General features: G+C 38.8%; 2 protein-coding genes across 7 annotated transcripts in view; one reads left to right on the top strand and one right to left on the bottom strand.

Annotated features, from left to right (window-relative positions):
- The window catches only part of si:ch211-257p13.3 (kinesin-like protein KIFC3), a 49,296-nt gene extending 39,770 nt beyond the window's left edge, over positions 1-9,526 (bottom strand). For 2 of the 5 annotated variants that reach the window (XR_009827750.1, XM_062062975.1), the window contains exons 1-4: positions 2,031-2,189; positions 1,725-1,821; positions 1,490-1,644; positions 1,185-1,431 (exon numbers count right to left, since the gene is read on the bottom strand). Coding sequence is in view for 4 of the 5 variants with exons in the window: in XM_062062975.1 (XP_061918959.1) it covers positions 1,185-1,431; positions 1,490-1,644; positions 1,725-1,821; positions 2,031-2,180 (649 nt within the window). In the remaining variant the exon portion in view is untranslated. Of the gene's footprint in view, positions 1-1,184; positions 1,432-1,489; positions 1,645-1,724; positions 1,822-2,030; positions 2,191-2,232; positions 2,477-8,486; positions 8,898-9,076 lie in introns of those variants that run through there. The other 3 variants (XM_062062977.1, XM_062062978.1, XM_062062979.1) reach the window with 2 other exon arrangements.
- Positions 9,354-23,767, top strand: cep72 (centrosomal protein 72). Of its 2 annotated transcripts, none has more exons than XM_062062980.1 (11): positions 9,354-9,588; positions 11,491-11,618; positions 11,713-11,902; positions 11,980-12,079; positions 15,247-15,347; positions 16,502-16,626; positions 16,698-16,791; positions 16,887-17,044; positions 23,158-23,269; positions 23,344-23,412; positions 23,504-23,767. In XM_062062980.1, the coding sequence occupies exons 1-11, from the start codon at positions 9,474-9,476 to the stop codon at positions 23,533-23,535; spliced, it is 1,224 nt and encodes a 407-aa protein (XP_061918964.1). In that variant the 5' UTR covers positions 9,354-9,473; the 3' UTR covers positions 23,536-23,767. The 2 variants fall into 2 exon arrangements, with proteins under 2 accessions (XP_061918964.1, XP_061918965.1); XM_062062981.1 differs by lacking the exon at positions 9,354-9,588 and adding an exon at positions 9,597-9,857 and having other exon boundaries at positions 23,504-23,766.

Genomic DNA, 23,767 nt, shown 5'->3' on the forward strand with positions numbered 1-23,767 from the left:
TACGACAATATTTTAGACCTCGCCTTTTGACAATGGCCTTTTTGCACTCGTGTCTAATGAACACTAGGGACAAGGGAAAGCGCAGCATATTTTTTAGACTCAATTAATTTTGGCTTTGGCATAACTGAAGTTATTTTAGCAGATTTAACAGTTTTTATCAAGTTATTGTTGCATTTCCCGGTCACCCTGCACCTCACAAACCCCTGAATTAAATCAGTAATTGTTGTTTTAACAAAATTATTTTAAATGTGACGGAAGAATCTCTCTCTGAATGTTCTGAACTCCTGTTTCCATCCCAGTGTTGACCAGCAGCATAATCCTGGTTTAGGGGAGATGTGCCATCGTGAAGGTCTGTGTGGATGGAGCTGTACTTCCAAAAGATGAAGTGATGTTGTTCTTTGGATAGCAAAGTAGTTGAGAATAAATCAACAGTGCCTCTGCTGGTTGCAACTAAGTACTGCACTCTATTTTTGGCTCAGCTATTTGAAGACACCATCATTACACTCATGACCGCCATGTATTTACACTCCTCAAACCTGTCATATTGTGCTTTGCAATTCCAATCGTACCTCAGTAATTGTACGCCCAAATGTTCATATGATTCGGATTCCAGCAAAACAATTTGGCAACTTTTAAACCGGTTTTTGTCTCATTACCATTTTGCATGAAACAAAATATTCAGTTATTCATTTCACGGAATCAAGTCCCCCTACAAAGAAGCCCACATCTTGCTTTTTGTTTTGAGCGTGACTGCAAAATAAGCCACCATGGGGCCCAAGAAAGTTGCAAGTGCCAGCACTTTGATAAAGAAGGTGAGAAACACTACTGAATTCAAGAAAGAACTCGTAGCAATGTACAAAGGTGGAGTCTGCGTGGCTCCCTCCTTCCTCTCTGCTCATCGCCGTTTTCGCCAGTAAAAGTGATGTTAAATGTTCATTTATCCCTTTTATTCGTCATTTATATGTATTTCACATTGTTTTCTGCATGTAAAGTATAATTGTTTATTTGTTTTTTGTACAATTACTTTTTGCCAGACTTTTTGGAACAGATTACTAATAAAGGTGTAGTTTTATTTGTATAAACACAAATCTCTGGTGGTCCTACGTTCCACTAACCCCCACGCAGCATCAGTTGTAGAGAACCAATGTATCACGCTCAGCCTCTCCTCCCCACTGTTTCCTTACCGTCATTGTGCGGGCTCATCTGCTGGCTGACGGCTTCCTCCAGGTTACAAATGATGCTCTTCTTGTCCTTGAGGCGTTGGCGGTAGGAGGCCCGCAGCGCCTTCATCTGGCGTCGGTGCTGCACGCGGTGCCTCTTGAGCTGGACGCGGTACTGCTCGGCCTGCTGCTGCAGCTGCTGGAAGTGTGAGTACTGCTCCAGGAAGCTCAGCAAGTGGGACATGACGGCCATCAGGGGGGACTCTCCTAACTGGAATGGTATTTTTAAACATTGCACTTGTTTGGTGGAGAAGTTGCCATGATGTTACCTTTCCTGTTGTCTCCAGCTTGCTCTGCGAGGCTCTTTTCTTGTCGGACTCCTGCTTGAAGGAGAGGAATGCTGCCAGAGGAGTGCATGCTGGGATGTCAACGGCATCCTCGTCTTCATCACTTGGGGAAACCTCATCGCTGTCACTGCTACTGCCTACAGCGAATAACAAATCACATTACCAAAGAGTAAAATATCTCCTTTTTTAATCTTTCTCTACGTACGTGAACACTTACTAGAGTCACTAAGCCCAGCATAGGCCTTCTTTCTCATTTTGGGGGCGTGACCATCTTTCCTTCTGCTCCCTGTTCCCATGGAAACAGGTCTTTGCTCCTGAGTACAGCGACATAAATGAGGGTCATGTGGTATTATCCCAATATTTACCCACAAAGAGCTGCGCGCGCAATGACACATCCCATCTGTGTTAAAGCAGGAGACTCCGTTTAAACTGTCACGTGGCTGCTATGACTCATGCATGCTCGGATTCCCTAGGGAAAAATGCCATTTTTCGACAAAGATAGATATGATGTGGCTAGACATACGTCTGTGGAGGCTCCACATGATGCCTCCAAGGCTTCCTCCTCCTCCTCCTTCTTGAAGACAGTGTAGAAGATGTAGACTAAAAGGGAGTAGAAGGCGTACATGTCCACGCTGTGCAACACCTCCTGTGAATTGAAATCACATTCAAACATGCAGCAAAAGGAAAAAAATGAGCGTGCACATTCCATCACGCATTGTGCTTACCTGAGCAAAGATGTCCCTCTTGTCCTTTGTGATTAAAATCCAATATCATTTGCGTTTTCCCTTCCAGGCTCCATCCATGTTGTCACGTCTTCCCCATGCATGCAACTCCTTTTCTCCAGAGCTGCAGCAGCATCCCAACATTGTGCAGCCCGTCTCCCCTCCCCTTTCTCCTCCTCCTCTGCACTCTTGGCCCGTTTACAGGCTGCATCTGCAGCGAGCATGCTCAGTGCAAAGCGTCGCTCAGCTGCAGTGGAGGCGTGACGAGACGTGATGAGAAAAGAGATCAATAAACTATGCTAAAGGATACACGGGCCATTGGCCAGGGTAGCATTCAGTAGAAAGGGGCCTCACAGGTAAAAAAAAAATATTTTTCTCTTTATGTCGAGATATCTCTGTCAGAAGGGGGCCGGGTCTTGCTCAGGGCGCCATTGAAGCTAAACACTTAAAGGCCAGGGTTGGCTCCTGGCATAAACACTCTATGCAGTTGTTCGTGGTCTCAACCACTAAGTGGGGATCTGTCAAATCCCACCCTTATATAGTGATACCTCAACTTAAAAGTACTCCAACTTAAAAGTGTTTTGAGATAAGAGCTGTCTTGTTATGATTTAAGTTTCAAGCAAATATTTGAGTTACAAGCATCCCCCGCCATTAGTTGGCATAGCAAATGCTACAGTGAGCACTGTAAGATCCGACCAACTCATCGTATTTATTCCCTAGCATTAGGTTGAAATTTCTTGTTTTTCAATCATATAAAAAATATTAAATAAGTAATATTAAAGAAATAAATCATCAAAAATACAACCAAGCATGTAGCCAACTTAGCGAAGCAATTTGAGCGTAGCACTGCTAGTATGCAAAAAACTGAAGCAGAGAATGTTAGAATAATATCTAAATGGCTGGCATTTATCCATGAAAATATGGAGAAGCAGCTAGAAGATACCGTACACTGTAAAAAAAATTCTGCAGAATTTACGGTAAACTATCGGAAGCTGTGGTTGCCACAAATTCATTGTAAAAATACAATCATGACGTACAGGACATTACGGTATGTTGACGTTAAATCCGTTAATTTTACAGTTGATAACTTTTTTTGCTTACGGTAAATTAGTATAAAAAAAAATGATATATTGTTAACCTTCAGAATTTCTGGTGAAATACTGGCAGCTGTGGTTTCCAGGAATTTACCGTAAAACAAAGGAGGGCCAATTTTAGTGTTGCCAATCAGCCTATCCCCAGGTGCATGTCTTTGGAGGTGGGAGGAAGCCGGAGTACCCGGAGGGAACCCACACAGTCACAGGGAGAACATGCAAACCTCAAACAGAAAGACCCCGAGCCTGGGAATCGAACCAAGGACCTTCTCAGTGTGACACACGAGTGTTAACCACTGCCCCACTGTGCTGCCCTTTCACCAATACTAGTATCTGTAAAATGCCTGTGTTTCCGAGACATGTGAGCGGTACATGAGGATTTTAACTTAAAAGTATTTGTACAACCTTTCACTGGACAACTCACAACATGGTCTTCCGTAACATATTACTTCAGGTGAGCTATTCAAAATGATACTTAAATGCCACATATTTGTTAAATAGCTGCTTGCAACCAGTTCCAACACACTTAAACACACAGCGTGGTTCATTTTGATGCAGTTTGCAATGAAGCACATATACATAACCCCTCAATGTCTGAAACCACGTGCCACAAAAATACAAGAAAACCTGTTGTTAGCCAAAAGTGAACTCGGCTAATGCACAAACCCCTAAAACAATTAAGGTATGCTGTAAATTTAAATGTACAATCTGCAAAATATTTAATTTAGAAAGAATAACACCGTAAATTGTTGAGTATTTGCATGCTAGTGACATTACAGTATTTGCAAATGCATAGTACAATTTTTCTGTCTTTTTACAGTAAAGTAGACTCATGTGTTTTCTACGTTTTATATCCACAGTAATTTAGGTTATCTACTGTTTCTTGGTTTGCAGGAATCCGTTGCATTTACTACTGTGACAAACTATTTTGATTTTACAGTGTTTTATTGTTGCTATTTAACAATTGCTTGCTGTAGTTTTTACAGTCATTTTTTTACAGCGTACACTCTCCAATACTATTAGGGCTGCAACAACTAATCGATTAAATCGATTAAAATCGATTATAAAAATAGTTGGCGATTAATTTAGTCATCGATTCGTTGGATCTATGCTACGCGCAGAGGCAATTTATTTTTATTTTTATAAACCTTTATTTATAAACTGCAACATGTACAAACAGCTGAGAAACAATAATCAAAATAAGTATGGTGCCAGTATGCTGTTTTTTTAAATAAAATACTGGAAAGGATAGAAATGAAGTTTGTCTCTTTTATCCGATTATTAATTGATTAATCGAAGTAATAATCGACAGATTAATCGATTATCACATTAATCGTTAGTTGCAGCCCTAAATGCTATACAATATTATTACATTACTTCATAAAACTACTGTAATTGTTTGTAGTACATTGAAATACATTATAACTAACTCAAAATGCCGGACATTTGAGGCATTTAAGAAACCCCGCCCGCACAGCCCCGCAAAAGAGGACATGTCCGGGGAAAAGAGGACGTATGGTCAGTCTAATAAAACATTCGATACATTTTTTCTTCTTCAGAAGAAGAAACCTGAAGTTGCAAAGCAAGGTTGGTTGCATGAACAAATGCACTCTCTCTGGTAACCGAGCAACGCAGTTAGTAATCACTGATTAGTGGGAGTGACACGCTAACAGCCAATGAGGTAACAGTATCAACTATCACGGTTGGTTGCACCATCTTGTTGTCTTGCAGTCAATTATCTGCATGGAGTGAGAAGAGAAAGTAAAAATGAATGCTGCAGAGAACGAAGAAATTGTGGATTAAACAAGAAAAGTCACCTCGACAGTATGGCAGTTTTTTTTTCTTTTTTTCCTAACGGACCGTAATCAGACCAAAGCGGTCTGTAGAATATCCAAGGTGCTCGTCTCCTCCACTCACTTTTCTCAGACTTAGCTAATTTTCATCACATTTAAGTTTAAATTTAATGTTGACTCTAAATGTTATGAGAGACAGAGATGTAGGCTCGGCTTTGCGGCTGAAACACGTCGGATTGGTGGAATATTGACATCCTGTAAATATTCATCTCTACACTTGGCAAGAGATTTAGCGCTCACATTTAGATTTAAGATTTAGGTTTAGATTTAAGATTTAGCATTTAGGTTTAGATTCAACAATTAGCCCTAGAACATTTAGATTTATGATTGGGACAAGCGGTAGAAAATGGATGGATGGATTATATTGATATTTGACATTTAGGTTTAGATTTAATATATAGATTAATATTTAACATTTATATTTAAGATGTGGGTTTAAATTTAACATTTAGATACAATATTTAGAGTCAACATTTAATTTAAACTTGAATTTGAAGAAAATTTGCTAAATCTGAGAAAAGTGAGTTAAATCTGAGAAATATATCTGCTAGAAAAGCGTGACTGAACTTTTACATTCGGCACTCCATAGGTAACCACACCGCCTTAGCCGCGCTCACCCTTTAGTGCACAGCCGTAACTTCCTGGCAGTAAACCTGCAGAAAAGTTATTCTCAGGTTTCTCTCTGTTTACATTTTCACACTTTGCACTATTTTTTTTACACTTTATAAAACATTTCTTACGTATTCCTTATTTTTCCACCTTCATTTTAAGAGGTTATTGTGAAGTTTTCAATATCATTTTCGAATTTTGCTGTATATTGATTGGGTGTTTTCCATGGTTGTGTTGACATTTCCTTTCCCTTCTGCCATGCTATCTAATCAGAGGAAGGTTATATTTGAAATCAATATGTTTACATTTAATATATTTTTCTCCTGGTGTCAATAGGTTAAAAAAAAAATCAATAATTATCGATATCACAGCCAAATTGCTCAGCCCTAAAACTAACCCACAAAAACAAGTGTTTCCCAAAAAAATCTTTGTGAAGAAAACACTTTTAAACTGCCTAAATTTCAACTTAAAGGCTAGATTTTTGATAACAAGCATGTAAAAATAATTGTGGGAGTTAGTGAGATGTATTTAAAAGTGTTACAAAATAGGACTAGATGACATGAGGTATCAGATACATGTGGCCAAATCCTGGAGATAATTCAAGCTAAACAGCAACTGAATATAATCCAAATTTACATGCCCCAGATGTTGCACAATTCGGAATTCAACCAAATTTGCAGGTAAAAAAGGCAATGGTCACACTGAATGTTGTAGATTGGACCAACTATTATTTTTCTCTGCTTTTTTATGGCACCAATACCAATACCGATCACATGTATTAACTGGAAATGTTTCTAATTATTTATGGTCAGTGTCATTGACAGTGTAACAATAGCAACACAATATTTAAACTACTATTTTAGTACATACAATTGTTTGAGCAAAACAAAGACAACTGTACACAATAACTAAACAGAAGTAAAAAGTATAATCTGCTACTCATTTAAATCAGTTTATATGCCACAATGGAGGTGATTATTATTAGTTCAGAGGAGCGGTGCCACGCTGTGAATGGAGACACATCATTTGCTGTTAGCCGCTTATCAGCCGGGGGAATGAAAATAGTGTCATTCAGACGAAATTGCCGTTAGTGATCGGCATGAGCGAGCAGTGCTCGAAATAACGACGTATATAATAACGGTGTTACTTAAGCAGTTACTTTTACTAGTAACGAATAATCTAATAATGACTTTTTTGCACGTTATAACGCCATTACCGATACGTTTGTTGTAACGTGGCACGTTACTTTTGATTTGGTTGTATGTCAACAAGCCAACGTCAGAAGCACAGCAAGTTCAATGCAGGAAATATATTTTTACTAATGAAAGCAACAACCAGCACCACACTAAAATGAACTTGACATCTAATAGAAAGAGGCAACATCACACAGCAAACATGTACAGTCGTGGTCAAAAGTTTACATACACTTTTGAAGGACATAATGTCATGGCTGTCTTGAGTTTCCATTCATTTCTAAAACGCTTATCTTTTTGTGATAGTGATTGAAGCACATACTTGTTGGTCACAAAAAACATTCATGAAGTTTGGTTCTTTTATGAATTTATTATGGGTCTACTAAAAATGTGACCAAATCTGCTGGGTCAAAAGTATACATACAGCAATGTTAATATTTGGTTACATGTCCCTTGGCAAGTTTCACTGCAATAAGGTGCATTTGGTAGCCATCCACAAGCTTCTGGCAAGCTTCTGGTTGAATTTTTGACCAATCCTCTTGACAAAATGTGTGCAGTTCAGCTAAATTTGTTGGTTTTCTGACATGGACTTGTTTCTTCAGCATTGTCCACACGTTTAAGTCAGGACTTTGGGGAGGCCATTCTAAAACCTTGATTCTAGCCTGATTTAGCCATTAGTTTACCACTTTTGACATGTGTTTGGGGTCATCTTCCTGTTGAAACACCCAACTGCGCCCATGACCCAATCTCCGGGCTGAGGATTTTAGGTTGGAGGTAATCCTCCTTTTTCATTGTCCCATTTACTCTCTGTAAAGCACCAGTTCCATTGGCAGCAAAACAGGCCCAGAGCATAGTACTACAACCACCATGCTTGACAGTAGGAATGGTGTTCCTGGAATTAAAGGCCTCACTTTTTCTCCTCCAAACATATTGCTGGGTATTGTGGCCAAACAGTTACATTTTTGTTTTATCTGACATCACATGGACAAAGATAAGACCTTGTGTAGGAAAGTTCTGTGGTCAGATGAAACAAAAATGTAGCTGTTTGGCGACAATACCCAGCGATATGTTTGGAGTTAACAACACAGCTGAGCTAAAATCCTGCTCAGTGTGCGCTCTCAGTGACGTCACTTGGCAATAGGCACTCACACACACTCTGCTCTCATGAAACGTCTCTGAACTGCATATGCCAGATATTTCAATGTTTTTTTTTAAAGTAACACATTAATAAATTTACCTAGTAATTAATTACATGTATTTAATTGTAATTATGTTAGTAATTAAATAACTTTTTTGGTAAAGTAACAAGTAACTATAATCTTTTACTTTTTAAAAGTAATTTTCCGAACACTGATTAAAATGCCCCTGTATAAAGAGAAGATAATGTCATGACTGTTCTAGATGTGTAAATGATATCGGTCAGTCACGTCCAACAGAAACCTGTGCAGGGAATGTGTGGATGCCCAACAACCTACAGACATGGACCCTTTCAACAGCAACCTAATCACTACCTCATTGGCCGTCAGGGAGACGAGGGATCCGAAGGAGTCTCTCCCAAAAGTAGGAACCAAAAGCACGGGCAGGCTGAGAGCCACGCTGGTCAGGGCCCCGGCGGGGTTTCCAGCGAACAGACACACCATGAGGCTGCAGGACAAGCTTGCTAGGCCCAGGCAGCGACTCAGTACTACCAATGTGTCTGCTGAGAGACTGTCACGCAGTCCCAGCAGCAGGCAGGAGCCAATCAGGAGCATGCATGCTGTGCTGTGGTCCTCACTGAGCCACATGAGGTGGAAGGCAAGCAGGGATGGTGCCAGAATCTCTCCGACCCATTCTGCATCTTTCTGGATGGGTGTGGAAGGAAACACACAAAGTCCTGCAGAGAGTCCAACTAGGAAGAGTCCTACTGAGGGAGCTCGGTGGTCCTACAAAAAAATCCACAATATCAATCAATCAATCAATCAATGTTTATTTATATAGCCCTAAATCACAAGTGTCTCAAAGGGCTGTACAAGCCACAACGACAATACTTTTCATCATCTGCACTACAAAGCGTCACATTTATTATATAACTTACTGTTAAAGTACAGAAGAAGACACTCACCTTAAAGAGTTTATACGAGGAGAAAAGAGCTGAGACACACAACGTTAGGTTGACTGATATCGATAGCCACACATAGGACGCCATTGACCCCAACGACGACGTTGAGTAAGTGACCCTATCAAAATGAGATGTCTGCAAAGCTATATGAATAAAATATGAGCAAAAAAAGGTAGTGTTTCACAAATTATTTCGGTGACAGACAAATGTTGTCGAACTTGACTAAACACTACCGCGTTTGTTTGGACACGTGACATGGCCGCCGCCGGACTGACATGGCCAATGCGCCTGCGTGAAATAGATGCGTTCACTGCCACTCGTACACGCTAGACACAGAAATAAATAAATGACAATTTCCATCGCTTTCTCCCGCCTGTGCTGGAGCTAGAGCCTACACCAGATGACCGCGCCCCGAACTGGTCGCCAGTCTAACCACAGGGCACATATCGAGACCGGCAGCCACTCGCGCCGTCACCGAGTGGGGACTGAACCCACTCGCGGTACTGCAAGTGAAGGCGAGTCGAGCAGTGACGACTCTCGAATTCGCCTTTAACATTTTTAACTGTTTAAACGCCATTCATAACTCACCGGCTTTGATATATTTCCTTCGTTTGTTTCGACAAAGCAGAAAACGCAGTAATTTGTTTTTTTTATTTGCAATGTTAAGATTTATTTACCAATTTCATTTAAATACAGCACGTTTTGTAGTACATTAATATGGCTTTGATGACTCTAACCGAAGAGTGGATTCGGAAAAAATTGCGCCTAAAACATCCACGCCTTGGTAACATTGTCCTTCACTTTCCACACGTATAAATATTTCCATGTCAATTGTTAAAAAGTACATATGAAAGTCAGTCTTTGGGAAAAAGTGTTTATCTAACGACGTTGTGAGAAGCTAGCACACTGAAACTATAATTGTGTTGTTTGTGCTATTTGTTATTGTTCTATATGGAGGTTAATTGTGTCTTACATACAAAAGCTTTTTTGACACTGAATTTATGTAACTGAATTTTAAAAAAATCTAACTAAGCTGACAATTTCATTACATCTTCATTCATTTAAATTCATAATTTCATTTAATTTAGTGGGTCTTGAGTTTTAAAGCAAAAAATATTTCGGAACTGAAATTTTTTTACACTGAATTTCCATACACTTTTTTTTTTACACATAAATTTAAAACACTTTATTTTAACAAACTGCATTTTTAAACATCTACATTTTGCTCACAAATCCAACCAAATCATACTAAAAATGTAATGTCCAGTTCAGTTCAGATTCAGTTTATTTCGAACATGCATACGATACAATGTAATGTATCACACAATTCCAGTTGTTTCATTACAGCACGTCCGAAAAGGAGTAGGAAGAAGCAGAGCTTATTTAATCCTACCCCTTTTCATACCATAGCATTTTTTTCGAATTTCCTTGTTCTCTGTAACACAGGGGTCCCCAAACTTTTTGACTCGGGGGCCGCATTGGGTTAAAAAAATGTGGCCGGGGGCCAGGCTGTATATATATATATATATATATATATATATATATATGTATATATACATCAACATTTAACATTGTCACGTTATCGATGGGAAAATTCATTTTTAGACAATATGATTTGCCTGAGTGGCTAGGAAACACCGAGAGTAACAAGCGGTAGAAAATGGATTAGAAAGGAAAGATAAAAAAAAACAAAAAACTTTTTTTTTAACTTGGGACTTCCCGTGGGCCGGATTTTGGATGCTGGGGGGCCGGATCCTGTAACAGAACAGTGAACAAATAAATAATGAATAAATAATATACAATAGTAAGCAAGTAAATATTAAATACATAAATAATCTTTGTCTCAATTTAAAAAAAAAGGGTTCAAGATGTTCATCATAATTCTTGTTCTGTGTACTTTGTGAACACTTGTAGTTTGAACAGTCTCTTAAACTGAATCATATTGGTGCTTTGTTTGATTTATTTGGTTAAGCCATTCCATAGTTTAATTCCACGTACTGATATGCTGAAGGTTTTAAGTGTTGTACGAGCATACAAATGTTTTAAATTAGATTTCCCTCTAAGGTTATATTTGTTATCTTTTGTTGAGAAGAATGTTTAGCAGGTTATAGTTGACTTTATACATCATTTTAGCTGTTTGCAAATGCACCAAATCGTTCAATTTTGATGTATTCAAAATGTTTGTCATATTTAAAAATGTATTCTATTTGTTCAAATAGTGTTTTAAAATTCAGTGCAAAAATACTATGAAAATATTATAAAAAATTATGAAAATGTCAGCATAATTTGATGTAAACAAATTCACCTCACAAAATTCAAACGCAAACAATTCAGTTGCATACATTCAGTGTGAAAAAAATGCTTACGTAATACAGACACAAATTAACTTTCATAGTTTTATTTGTGGTTTTGAACAGGGGATGTCCGTTCACTGCGTTTGCCTGGGTCATACAAACTGAAAATCAGATCTCTGGGAAAAGCACTGAGTAACTTTGAACGACTAAAAACTCTGGATCTGTCACATAACGCCCTTACCTCTATCGAAGTAGGTTGGAGTGTTTTTGCCTTTGTTGTAGTTGACGTTGTTACATTTAGTGTGTTGATAATCTTGCCCGGCCTTTTTCTAACCTTCACATTAGGGTCTGAAACACCTGAAAAATTTGCAGAGCCTAAATCTGTACTACAACTGCATACCTTCGCTGGAAGAGGTAAAAGTTCTCTTTGAGTTGCCGGTTTTAAGAGTGCTTGATTTGAGGCTCAATCCCGTGGCCAATGAGCACCGATACCATCCTATTTTGGTGCACGCCATAACCAGCTTACGCATGTTAGGTAAGAAACAGCCAATGTTAGCTAAACCCATGCATTGCTTGAAAAAAAAAAAATTCTGTGTACTCCATTTCTTTCAGACGCTTGTGTAGTCACACACACTGAGCGGAGGGCTGTCAGATTGCTATTATCTCATGATCCTTATCCTCGACGAAAGAGATCTTTTGTCAACCAGAAAAGGTAAAACAATGTTCACTCAAGTAGGAAATAATGGAAAAAGAAGTAATTTGTTCTAGGCCTAAACTGTTGTCACCATACAATCGTTCACATTTACAAATCCCGTTTCCATATGAGTTGGGAAATTGTGTTAGATGTAAATATAAACGGAATACAATGATTTGCAAATCCTTTTTAACCCATATCCAATTGAATGCACTACGAAGACAAGATATTTGATGTTCAAACTCATAAACTTTTTTTTTTTTTTGCAAATAATAATTAACTTAGAATTTCATGGCTGCAACACGTGCCAAAGTACTGTAGTTGGGAAAGAGCATGTTCACCACTGTGTTACATGGCTTTTCCTTTTAACGACACTCAGTAAACGTTTGGGAACTGAGGAGACACATTTTTTAAGCTTCTCAGGTGGAATTCTTTCCCATTCTTGCTTGATGTACAGCTTAAGTTGTTCAACAGTCCGGGGGTCTCCGTTGTGGTATTTTAGGCTTCATAATGCGCCACACATTTTCAATGGGAGACAGGTCTGGACTACAGGCAGGCCAGTCTAGTACCCGCACTCTTTTACTATGAAGCCACGTTGATGTAACACGTGGCTTGGCATTGTCTTGCTGAAATAAGCAGGGGTGTCCATGGTAACGTTGCTTGGATGGCAACATATGTTGCTCCAAAACCTGTATGTACCTTTCAGCATCAATGGCGCCTTCACAGATGTGTAAGTTACCCATGTCTTGGGCACTAATACACCCCCATACCATCACAGATGCTGGCTTTTCAACTTTGCGCCTATAACAATCCGGATGGTTCTTTTCCTCTTTGGTCCGGAGGACACGACGTCCACAGTTTCCAAAAACAATTTGAAATGTGGACTCGTCAGACCACAGAACACTTTTCCACTTTGTATCAGTCCATCTTAGATGAGCTCAGACCCAGCGAAGCCGACTGTGTTTCTGGGTGTTGTTGATAAACGGTTTTCGCCTTGTATAGGAGAGTTTTAACTTGCACTTACAGATGTAGCGACCAACTGTAGTTACTGACAGTGGGTTTCTGAAGTGTTCCTGAGCCCATGTGGTGATATCCTTTACCCACTGATGTCGCTTGTTGATGCAGTACAGCCTGAGGGATCGAAGGTCACGGACTTAGCTGCTTAGGTGCAGTGATTTCTCCTGATTCTCTGAACCCTTTGATGATATTACCGACCGTAGATGGTGAAATCCCTAAATTCCTTGCAATAGCTGGTTGAGAAAGGTTTTTCTTTACTGTTCAACAATTTGCTCACGCATTTGTTGACAAAGTGGTGACCCTCGCCCCATCCTTGTTTGTGAATGACTGAGCATTTCATGGAATCTACTTTTATACCCAATCATGGCACCCACCTGTTCCCAATTTGCCTGTTCACCTGTGGGATGTTGAAAATAAGTGTTTGATGAGCATTCCTCAACTTTATCAGTATTTACTGCCACCTTTCCCAACCTCTGTGTCACGTGTTGCTGACATCAAATTCTAAAGTTAATGATTATTTGCAAAAAAAAAAAGTTTATCAGTTTGAACATCAAATATGTTGTCTTTGTAGTATATTCAACTGAATATGGGTTGAAAATGATTTGCAAATCATTGTATTCCGTTTATATTTACATCAAACACAATTTCACAACTCAAATGGAAACGGGGTTTGTACCATACAAGCTTAAAAAGAAGCTAACAGCTGTATAAAACATGTGGAACCTCAACTCAAGAGTGTTTTGAGATAAGAGTTGTCTCTTAGCTGTTTGTTATGCTTCAAAAAGCAATCTAAAATTTTACTTACAAGCATCCCCGCCATTTTACAGTGAACCCTGTAAAATCCGCCCAAAATATCTGGTCTTACTCGCTAGCATTAGCTAATAGCTAGACATGGACATAACATTGTTTTTCAACCATGGGAAGAAAGAGAGTGAGTGTGAAGGAGTACAGTGATGATATGATAAGAAGTGGATGATATTCATTGAATTATAGAAATAAATAATCAAAACATTACTGAGCGTGTCGCCAACTTGGCAAAGCAATTCCAGCGTGGGCACTTCTAGTCTGCACCATACTAAAGCAGAATGAATCTAATGCCAGCCAACAATGTTAAAAGAAACGGCGAACATTTATCTATCAAAATGTGGAGAAGCTGATGATGGTGTGTTTGATGAAGAAGCAGCTCAAAGGAGATTCCGTAGAAGTCCACTCTCCAAGGTAAATACTGTACTTTATTATTACATTACTGTAATTGTTTGTAGTACATTATATTGTATTGTTTTTATATAATATTTCTTAACTGAAAGTGTGTTTTTCTTTAAAAAAATACACGTTAAAATTGTGCTGTTTTGGACAAGCAATAAAATACATTTCAATGAGAGATGTCGTTTTAAGACACAAGTGGTTTTAGTTAAGAGCTACGTCACAGAACCACTTAAGTTCTCTACTTAATTCCTTGCATCATGCTTTTTAACTGTCATACAAGTGTAAAAAGAAGTAGGCAGCTGTATATTACATCCTCCTGAGATGCGGCGGCCATTTGTGTTTCGGCATAACAGCACTATGATTTTTTTCCCGAAACTTGCAACCGACAAACGAAATAGAACAAAAACAAATGTCCACTGCAGAGGACGCTGGTTCTCAGGAGGCTTTATAAATGCTAAAGTGGCAGATGGCTCCGGGGCAGATATGCACAGGAAAATGAGTCTGCACACCACACTTCACATAAAGAGTAAATACAACACACTTGTTATTGCTTTGTTTGTATTACTGAGCAGCCAGGACAGAGATGTGGGTTCCACTTTCAGTCATCACAAAAAAACTAAGCAAATGCAAAACATGGCGTTAGTCTTTTTAAGTCGTGTGTAATGTAACAAAGGATAACATATTTTTGTCCAAGTATTTGTGTAACCTTCGAGGCATTTTTCACCTGAAAATTTGATGCGGTTTCCAAACTTGAAGGTACATTGTTTAATGTTTAGCACAGCACGGGCAAAAGTCTTTGCAAGCACCTGCCCTGTCTGTCTTTTCTTCTACAGCCGCTTTGTACTCCTGGAGTAATATCATGTGCAGATGAACACATTTTTACTTACATTCATCTGTATAATGTTGACAGGGAATGCGTTTTTCTGGTGTAACTCTGGTGGTTGTGATTCTTCTATGTGTAGTCGTGATAGGACAATGGCCTTTGTGGAGCGTCGCAGTCAGAGGCTTGCCAACCTGACGGACGAAGATGATATGGTGTTACCCTCACCTCCACGGCAGCCAAGTAAGCCATGTACTGCAATAATGAAAATAAATAATATTTTCTGAAAGCTTAGCAGGATTTTAAAGTGTTTCACACAAGTGGCAATTTCTTTAAACTACTGTAAATGCACAAGCAATACATATTCTATACAAAACTTCATATTATTTGTTTATGGATTTGGCGAATAATTTAGGGCTTTCAAACTCATGTGATTACAGTAATCACACAAAAAAAAATCACCCATCAATGATTTTTTTTATTAATTAATTATTGTAATATACACAGATTAATCACACGATTGATTTTGACTGTACATGCTCTTTTACCATAACCACAGATGGTTATCTGAAAGGTGGGACAGGTTGTTATAAGGTCGGTGGTCAGGTCGATACAAATACAGGTTGTTGTGCTGGTGCTCACAGGAAAATGTTTTGTTTTTTATGTTAAATACATTTTAAAAATAATCTAAAAAAAAACCCAACTTTTTGACATTGTCATTATGGGGAATTGTTTGTATAATTTTGAGGAAATTAATGTATCCCATTTAAAGCTGTAACATAACAAAATGTGGAAAAAGTGAATCGCTGTGGTTACTTTCCGGATGCACTGTACACCCTGACTGGACTTTAGAATAAAACTGTTACTAAGTTTTTAGCAAATAAATGACGTGCATTTAAAAAAAAAAGTTTTTAATTCCTGGATGACATTCTAGAAATACAATTGCATTTGTGTCCAAATATTGGGTTCTGTTTTAAATTAAATTATCCAATTTTGTAATAACCTGGGATTTTAATGGTTAATCCAAATTCCAATGTGTGATTAACCTGATTAAAAAAAAATCATTTGACTACACTTAAAAAACCATCGTGCCTAAAAAATACTGTGCCTCCATTGCATACCCGTTGTTATTATATGATTTCACCATGGGGTGTCGACAAAGGACCAATTTATTGTGTTGACCTTTTAAATGCCTGTGTTGTCTCCTTAAAACTGACATGTTTATTGTGGGTTTTAAGTCATCTTAATATTAACACCGGGGCTAATAATTGAAGGAAGATTAACCAACTCATTTAACGACAGACCCCAAACAGACCCCAAATGCAGCTATGCAATATTTAACCCCTGGTCCTGGTTTATTTGCGTATCCTTAAATGTTTGCTTTAACACACTGCAAGGTCCAGAAGAAGTTCCAAGTGTGTTGAATGACTGCGAGTCGTCTGTTCCCCATCGTCTTGACAGCAACCAGATTATACATCCTCCAAAAGTGTCCTCCTCCAGCTTGAACTTGACAGGAGATGATGTGAAGGATCTTTATTGACTACTTAGTGCCACATGCACGAGATATCTGCTAATCGTAATTCTTCCTTCCAGGGTAGTTACAGGGAGCCCTTGGAGAACCTGCTGGACGTCATGGTCAAACACTGGGTGGGACAGAAATCTCTGCAAATTGACAGCAACTTCCTGAGTGAGTTTGCCTCAGGGATTCTGGCTGATTGCTGCACTTTGAGATAATAACTCAAAATCTTGTCATCCTCTCTTTTTTTTCCTTCCTGGATCCAGTTCATATTGTCCAGATCTTTTCCATGATGGAAAACCATATCTGCAAGCGGGACAGTCAGGTTAAGGCCTTAAGAAACGAAGTCGACGCGCTGTGTTTTTGTGCCGCCACTCAAGAGAGCGAACACAAATCTGACACGTGCAGGTTGAACTCTCAACTGGTATGCTCTTTTCTAAAACCCTTTTTGCCACAGAGTGTTGATGCTTTAATACTAAATTTAAACACCTTGGCCCTATTATACTATTTGACACAATTTGATGCATTTTTTGGACTAAAACAAACTCATGGAAAATATCCATCAATTTTCTACTGCTTGTCCCTCTCGGGGTTGGGATCCCAGCTGCACTCGGGTGGAAGGCAGAGTACATCCTGGACATGTCGCCACCTTACTCCTGGAAAAAATATTTTGCAAAAAATGTTTTTTGGGTGCAGAGTAACAATCATTTATTTAGCAAACCTTTCTGACAAACTTCCACAAAGGATCAAACCAAGTATGTCTGCTTTACTAGACCAGTGCATCAATGCCATTATATACTTAACAGTAGCAGAGCAGGAAGCAGCTTCAAATGTAGTGCTGTCATTCAATCATTCACATTTTACATGTGCGTCTTTGATCTCTTTTTTAATTGAACCCCCAGATGACATTATTGATCATTACTATCGCCATACAAAGTTAAACCAGTAAGTAGTCCAAAGTGAATGTATTGAGAACTAAAATAACTTACAAATTCAATATTTTTTTTCTGTAAACATGCGCCTCAACTTGTGTGATAGCTAATCTGAAGACACTTTTTTGCCATCTTTTGTTAGTGATATCAAAAACGGAAATTGTGCAATAGAACCACAAAAGAACTTAGTGGGCGTGATTTACTAAAGGTTTACGTGTATTAAAACATGTGCAAACTTCATAGCACCAGCAAAGCTGATCTACTAAACCTGTGCAAAGTGGAATGCGTCTGCTAAGTGAGCAGAATAAGTTGTGCAATCCATTTTGCGTCTTGTCTTCATTGTTTGCAAAATATATGCTATCATCAAAATGACCACAATATTTGGAGGAGAATATACAAATATTAATATTTAGGATGCACAATGTGATTTATCAACACCGTTTTGCGAGCACTATTTGGCGTTTTATTTAGCATGTCTCAGAAGGACGTGCAAAATGACAGTTCCACACACAGCTGCAGGATCGGTGATCGCGCTACAAAGATAAACGATAGACAGACGAGAATCCTACGTCCTACATGTGTGTTTTGGACGGTCAGAAATAATAAATATTGCATATATTGTCTATTTAGCAACACCATTTTAAAATGTTATAACTGGTAGAGGACTCAAGGGGCTAATTAAAACAATTTCAATTTATGTGTTTGTATATTAGTTTTTTTCACACTATCAAAATATTTCTGAGATAATTAAAAAAAACTTCCTTAAGTATGTGGAGTTTTTTTGCGTCTTTGCATACCTTCAGCAGTTTAAAAAAGTGGTGTCATTGTAGGTGCACTGCAGGACTGCTTCTAAAATGCCCGTAAAAAAGAAATACATGTCTCCTGCTTGTTTTAAAAAAAAAGCCACATGGCACAGTAAATGATTGTGTCTCCAGTGTTAGTGAATCGCACCACAAGGTGACAGAATCGCTCTGCAAACACCTTCCTCTTCCTTCTCATTTGCTGTATGTCAGGCTGTGAGTTAATTTGCATTTATTTGCATAATTGACCTTGGACGATGTGGGAGAGACACAATGCGCAAAAACCATGAAAAGCAAAACAAAGAAGTTCAAATGAACTTTCCCCACTCATTTATAATTATGATGCCATCTATCTACTGTACACTACCGACAAGCTACAGTGCATTCACAGACAGTCCCATTATGATGTGTTTATGAGATCGGGTGAACAGGCCTGTCCTGGCCCACATTTGGAATTTGAATGGATGTATGGGAAACACTGATCATATAGTGAGTTGTGACAATTTCTAATATTCTGAATTGTTTTATTATTCTAAACTTCTTTCATAAGAACTTTTGATGACATGACATTCACCTTGGTTTCAACTTCTACAAGTAAAAAGTAGTTTCATGTTGTCACTCAGAAGCGGTTATGAAATAAATAAGTTTAGAGACATGAAAATAAATGAAACTATTAGAAACAGCCACTACATTTTATTCAAATAAATCAGTTTTTCACTCGTCTATTGTCGTCAATACAATAACTTGAAATAAAATCCACCACTTTTAAATCACAGCCATGCCAAAGTCTCAAGATTTCAAAATAAGATATGAGTTATATTCCTATTAAATAAAGTATAAAAAACAACTAAAAAATTGTGTTTACGTAAACACTTGTAGGACAGTTAGCTAGTAGGACACCTTGAGCCTAGAAATAATTACAGTAATTCACTTTATTTTCTTTAAGACATTTCTTTGAATTAGAACAACGTGGAATTGTGTGGTTTGCATTGTTTAACCGTGTTTTCTCTTGTTCATTGAAACAACTAAATAAATAAATAAAACCCAAACATAAATTAACATTTAATTTTATTTGACCACACGATGTGTGGTCAAATAAATAAATAAATAGAGTTTCTTTAAAAAACCTATTCACATCCAAATGTTTATTTTTATTAATGGAAATTCAAAATTGATTCATAATCCTCAAAGAATCAATTTGAAAAAAAAAAAAATATATATATATATATATATATATATATATAAAATATATATATATATATATATAATATATATATATATAATATATATATATATATATATGTATATATATATATATATATATATATATATATATATATATATATATATATATATATATATATATATATATATATATATATATATATATATATATATATATATATATATATATATATATATACTACTACACAGAGTTATATGCCACTGAGAGCATTGTGTCAGAGGAGGGTCTGAGTGGAGTTGCAAACCTGCCTGTTATGAAGGAGCTTGACAAGGAACCCACGCAGGAAGAGCTCAGCAAAGCTATTGACAACCTCACATGCGGCAAGGCCCCAGGTGCTGACGGGATAACACCTGATGTCATAAAACTTGGGAAACCTTCCTTACTGCCGCACCTTCACGATCTCCTCTGCCTCTGTTGGAAGGATGGAGCCGTCCCCCAGGATCTGCGTGACTCCAAGATTGTCACACTGTACAAGAACAAGGGAGACCGTAGTGACTGTAATAATTACCGCGGCATCTCCCTGCTTAACATCGTGGGGAAAGTCTTCGCTCGTGTCGCCCTTGCTAGACTCCACCTCCTTGCAGAACGTGTCTACCCTGAGTCACAATGTGGCTTTAGGGCAGCAAGATCCACAGTGGACATGATTTTCACCCTTCAGCAGCTGCAGGAGAAGTGCCGGGAACAGAGGAGACCCTTGTATCTCGCCTTTGTTGATCTCACTAAAGCATTCGACCTTGTCAGCAGAGATGGTCTCTTCAAGATGCTTGCAAAGATCGGCTGCCCCCCAAAACTCCTCGCCGTCATAAGATCATTCCACGAAAACACACAGGGTTCCGTCTGTTGGGAAGGAGGAACATCAGAGGCCTTTCCAATCCGCAATCCGCAGCGGCGTAAAACAGGGCTGCGTTCTTGCACCAACCCTCTTTGGAATTTTCTTCTACGTCGTTCTGTCTGCTGCTTTCGGCACATGTTCTGAAGGTGTCTCCCTTCACACGAGAGCTGATGGGAAACTTTTCAACCTTGCCCGTTTGCGCTCCAAGACCAAGGTGACCAGTGTCGTCCTGAGGGAAATGCTTTTTGCTGATGATGCAGCTCTAGCATCCCACACAGAGTCCGGGCTCCAGAGGCTGATGGACAGGCTTTCATCTGCCTGTAAAGAGTTTGGTCTCACCATCAGCCTAAAGAAGACCAATGTCATGGGCCAAGATGCTGAAACTCCACTCTCCATCTCCGTCGACAATCAGACTCTGGAATGTGTCAACACCTTTACATACCTTGGATCCGCAATCTCCAGTGACTTGTCACTTGACACAGAACGTGCCACCCGTCTTGCGAAAGCCGCCTCAGTGATGGCCAGGCTGTCCAAAAGGGTACGGTCGAACAACCAGCTATCCACGCGCACTACACTCCAGGTCTATCAAGCCTGCGTCATTAGCACACTGATGTATGGCAGCGAGGCCTGGACCACCTACACCAGACATGAGAAACAGCTAAACAGCTTCCACCTGCGCTGTCTTCGCCGCATCCTGGGAATCTCATGGCAGGACAAAGTTCCCAATATGGAAGTCCTAGACCGTGCTCACTCCACCAGCCTGTTCACCATGCTCAGCCAACGCCGCCTCAGATGGCTTGGCCATGTCCACAGGATGGACCCCAGCCGGCTCCCCAGAGCTGTCCTGTACGGCGAACTGTCAACAGGCTCCAGACCCCTTGGTCGCCCCGACTGCGTTTCAAGGACGTGTGCAAACGTGACATGAAACAGGCAGGCATCGACCACAACAACTGGGAGGAAGCTGCAAAAGACAGCAACGTTTGGAGGCAGACTGTTGCTACTGGAACCAGCCGTGCCGAGGAGAAGCACATCTCCTTGTTGCAGGCGAGGAGACAAAAGCGGAAACTGCGTGACGCGGGACCTGCTTCTGCGTCAGAACCCTCCCCATACGTCTGCGCCAACTGCACCAGAGACTGTCACTCCAGAGTCGGGCTGTACAGCCACAGCCGCCGCTGCAAGAAAGAATGAACTCCCCCAGGCGCAACCCATCGTCACTACTGACGGACGGATGCCTATGATATGATATATATATATATATATATATATATATATATATATATATATATATATATATATATATATATATATATATATATATATATATATATATATATATATATATATATATATATATATATATATATATATATATATATATATATATATATATATATATATACATATATATATATATATATATACATATGTACGATACATATGTACGTGTGTATAATTTTTTGCAATTTTCTTTTCTTTAAATCATAGTTATGGGTTAAAAAACATTAAACAACAATTATTGATGTTATTATAATTATTATTATTATTATTGAGACCGTTGCTTTAATAAATGTTTGGTTTTCCTTTTTTTTAGTACTGCCTTTATTTGTATGTCTTCTCAATTGGTTTGTAAATTTCTATCCTAAGTATTGTAAAGATGGGCCAACACTGTGCATATAAGTCGAATGTTAGCAGCCAAGAGAAACATTTCTAACCTGTAATGTGTTTTGAAAAAGTTTTATTATAATTTTTATACCAAATAATATATTATGAGATTTGTGTTTAATCAAGAATCATAAGGACAAGCAGTAGAGGAAAATGTATAGTTTAATCCAGGGGTCTTCAAACTTTTTGACTCGGGGGCTGCATTGGTTAAAAACAATTTGGCGCGCGAGTGGGATGATGTCACAATATCGATGGGAAAATGCATTTTTAGACAATATAATTTACCTGAGCGGCTAGGAGACACTGAGAGTAACAAGCGGTAGAAAATGGATTAGAAAGGACATATTACAAAATAAAAAAATATATATACACTACCGTTCAAAAGTTTGGGGTCACATTGAAATGTCCTTATTTTTGAAGGAAAAGCACTGTACTTTTCAATGAAGATAACTTTAAACTAGTCTTAACTTTAAATAAATACACTCTATACATTGCTAATGTGGTAAATGACTATTCTAGCTGCAAATGTCTGGTTTTTGGTGCAATATCTACATAGGTGTATAGAGGCCCATTTCCAGAAACTATCACTCCAGTGTTCTAATGGTACAATGTGTTTGCTCATTGGTTCAGAAGGCTAATTGATGATTAGAAAACCCTTGTGCAATCATGTTCACACATCTGAAAACAGTTTAGCTCGTTACAGAAGCTACAAAACTGACCTTCCTTTGAGCAGATTGAGTTTCTGGAGCATCACATTTGTGGGGTCAATTAAACGCTCAAAATGGCCAGAAAAAGAGAACTTTCATCTGAAACTCGACAGTCTATTATTGTTCTTAGAAATGAAGGGTATTCCACAAAATTGTTTGGGTGACCCCAAACTCTTGAACGGTAGTGTTTATTTTATTATTTTTTTAACTTGGGACTTCCTGCGGGCCGGATTTTGGACGCTGGTGGGCCGTATCCAGCCCGCTGGCTGTAGTTTGGGGACCCCTGGTTTAATGTAAAGTGGAAAGTGACCAAATTCCTATGCATTTACCAGAAGAGTGTTTGTCAAAACCAACACAGGACGAGCTCAACCAACAGCTGTGGTCGGTCTTGGAGAGCAACAGCGACCTCCAAAAAGAGCTGATCAAGGTAGAGCGTGAATATCTCCAGTATCTGACCGAGCACCCGCCAGGTGAGCGACCCATGCACTGTGAAGTACGTTTGTGTTCATTTCTTTATATTTAGAACTGTCGTACTTTGTGTCAGACTGTCAGATAGAAGTGGAAGAGCTGAAGAAAGAGCTGGAAGAGCTGAGGGGGAAAATGCACTCTTCAGGTATCTTCCACCGTCTGAGCTCAAGGCATTGAAATAACCTGACATGTAACACACTCTGCTCTGTTTGCATGCTTTGTGTCTCTTGCTGCAGGTCTGCCTGGAAGTGAGCAGGAATGTGATTAAGGAGATTCCCGCAGGGATGAAGCGTCACTTTGAACACTGCACGCTTTGTTTGACTTTTCTTTTCGTTATTTTTACCTCATTTTACCCTTTCCCTCTCCACTGCATTTGTGTTGAGCTCCTTCAATGGCTGAGCTGTTTATTATTTAAAAAGAGTAGAAGGCAGCGTTTACTTGATGTTGACAATAACTAGTAGGGGTCATTTATTAAAGGAAGTTTGTGTATAAGTGTGTGA

The sequence above is a fragment of the Entelurus aequoreus genome, linkage group LG11 (assembly GCF_033978785.1).
Source record: "Entelurus aequoreus isolate RoL-2023_Sb linkage group LG11, RoL_Eaeq_v1.1, whole genome shotgun sequence".
Taxonomy (NCBI): Eukaryota; Metazoa; Chordata; class Actinopteri; order Syngnathiformes; family Syngnathidae; genus Entelurus; species Entelurus aequoreus.

What these genes read in the sequence shown, in the direction of transcription:
- cep72 (XM_062062980.1), top strand. Translation starts at nt 9,474, where the DNA reads ATGACCGCGCCCCGAACTGGTCGCCAGTCTAACCACAGGGCACATATC. An exon ending in TCGCGGTACTGCAAGTGAAG is followed by an intron (nt 9,589 to 11,490) that starts GCGAGTCGAGCA and finishes GGTTTTGAACAG; the next exon opens with GGGATGTCCGTTCACTGCGT. An exon ending in CTCACCTCCACGGCAGCCAA is followed by an intron (nt 15,348 to 16,501) that starts GTAAGCCATGTA and finishes ACACACTGCAAG; the next exon opens with GTCCAGAAGAAGTTCCAAGT.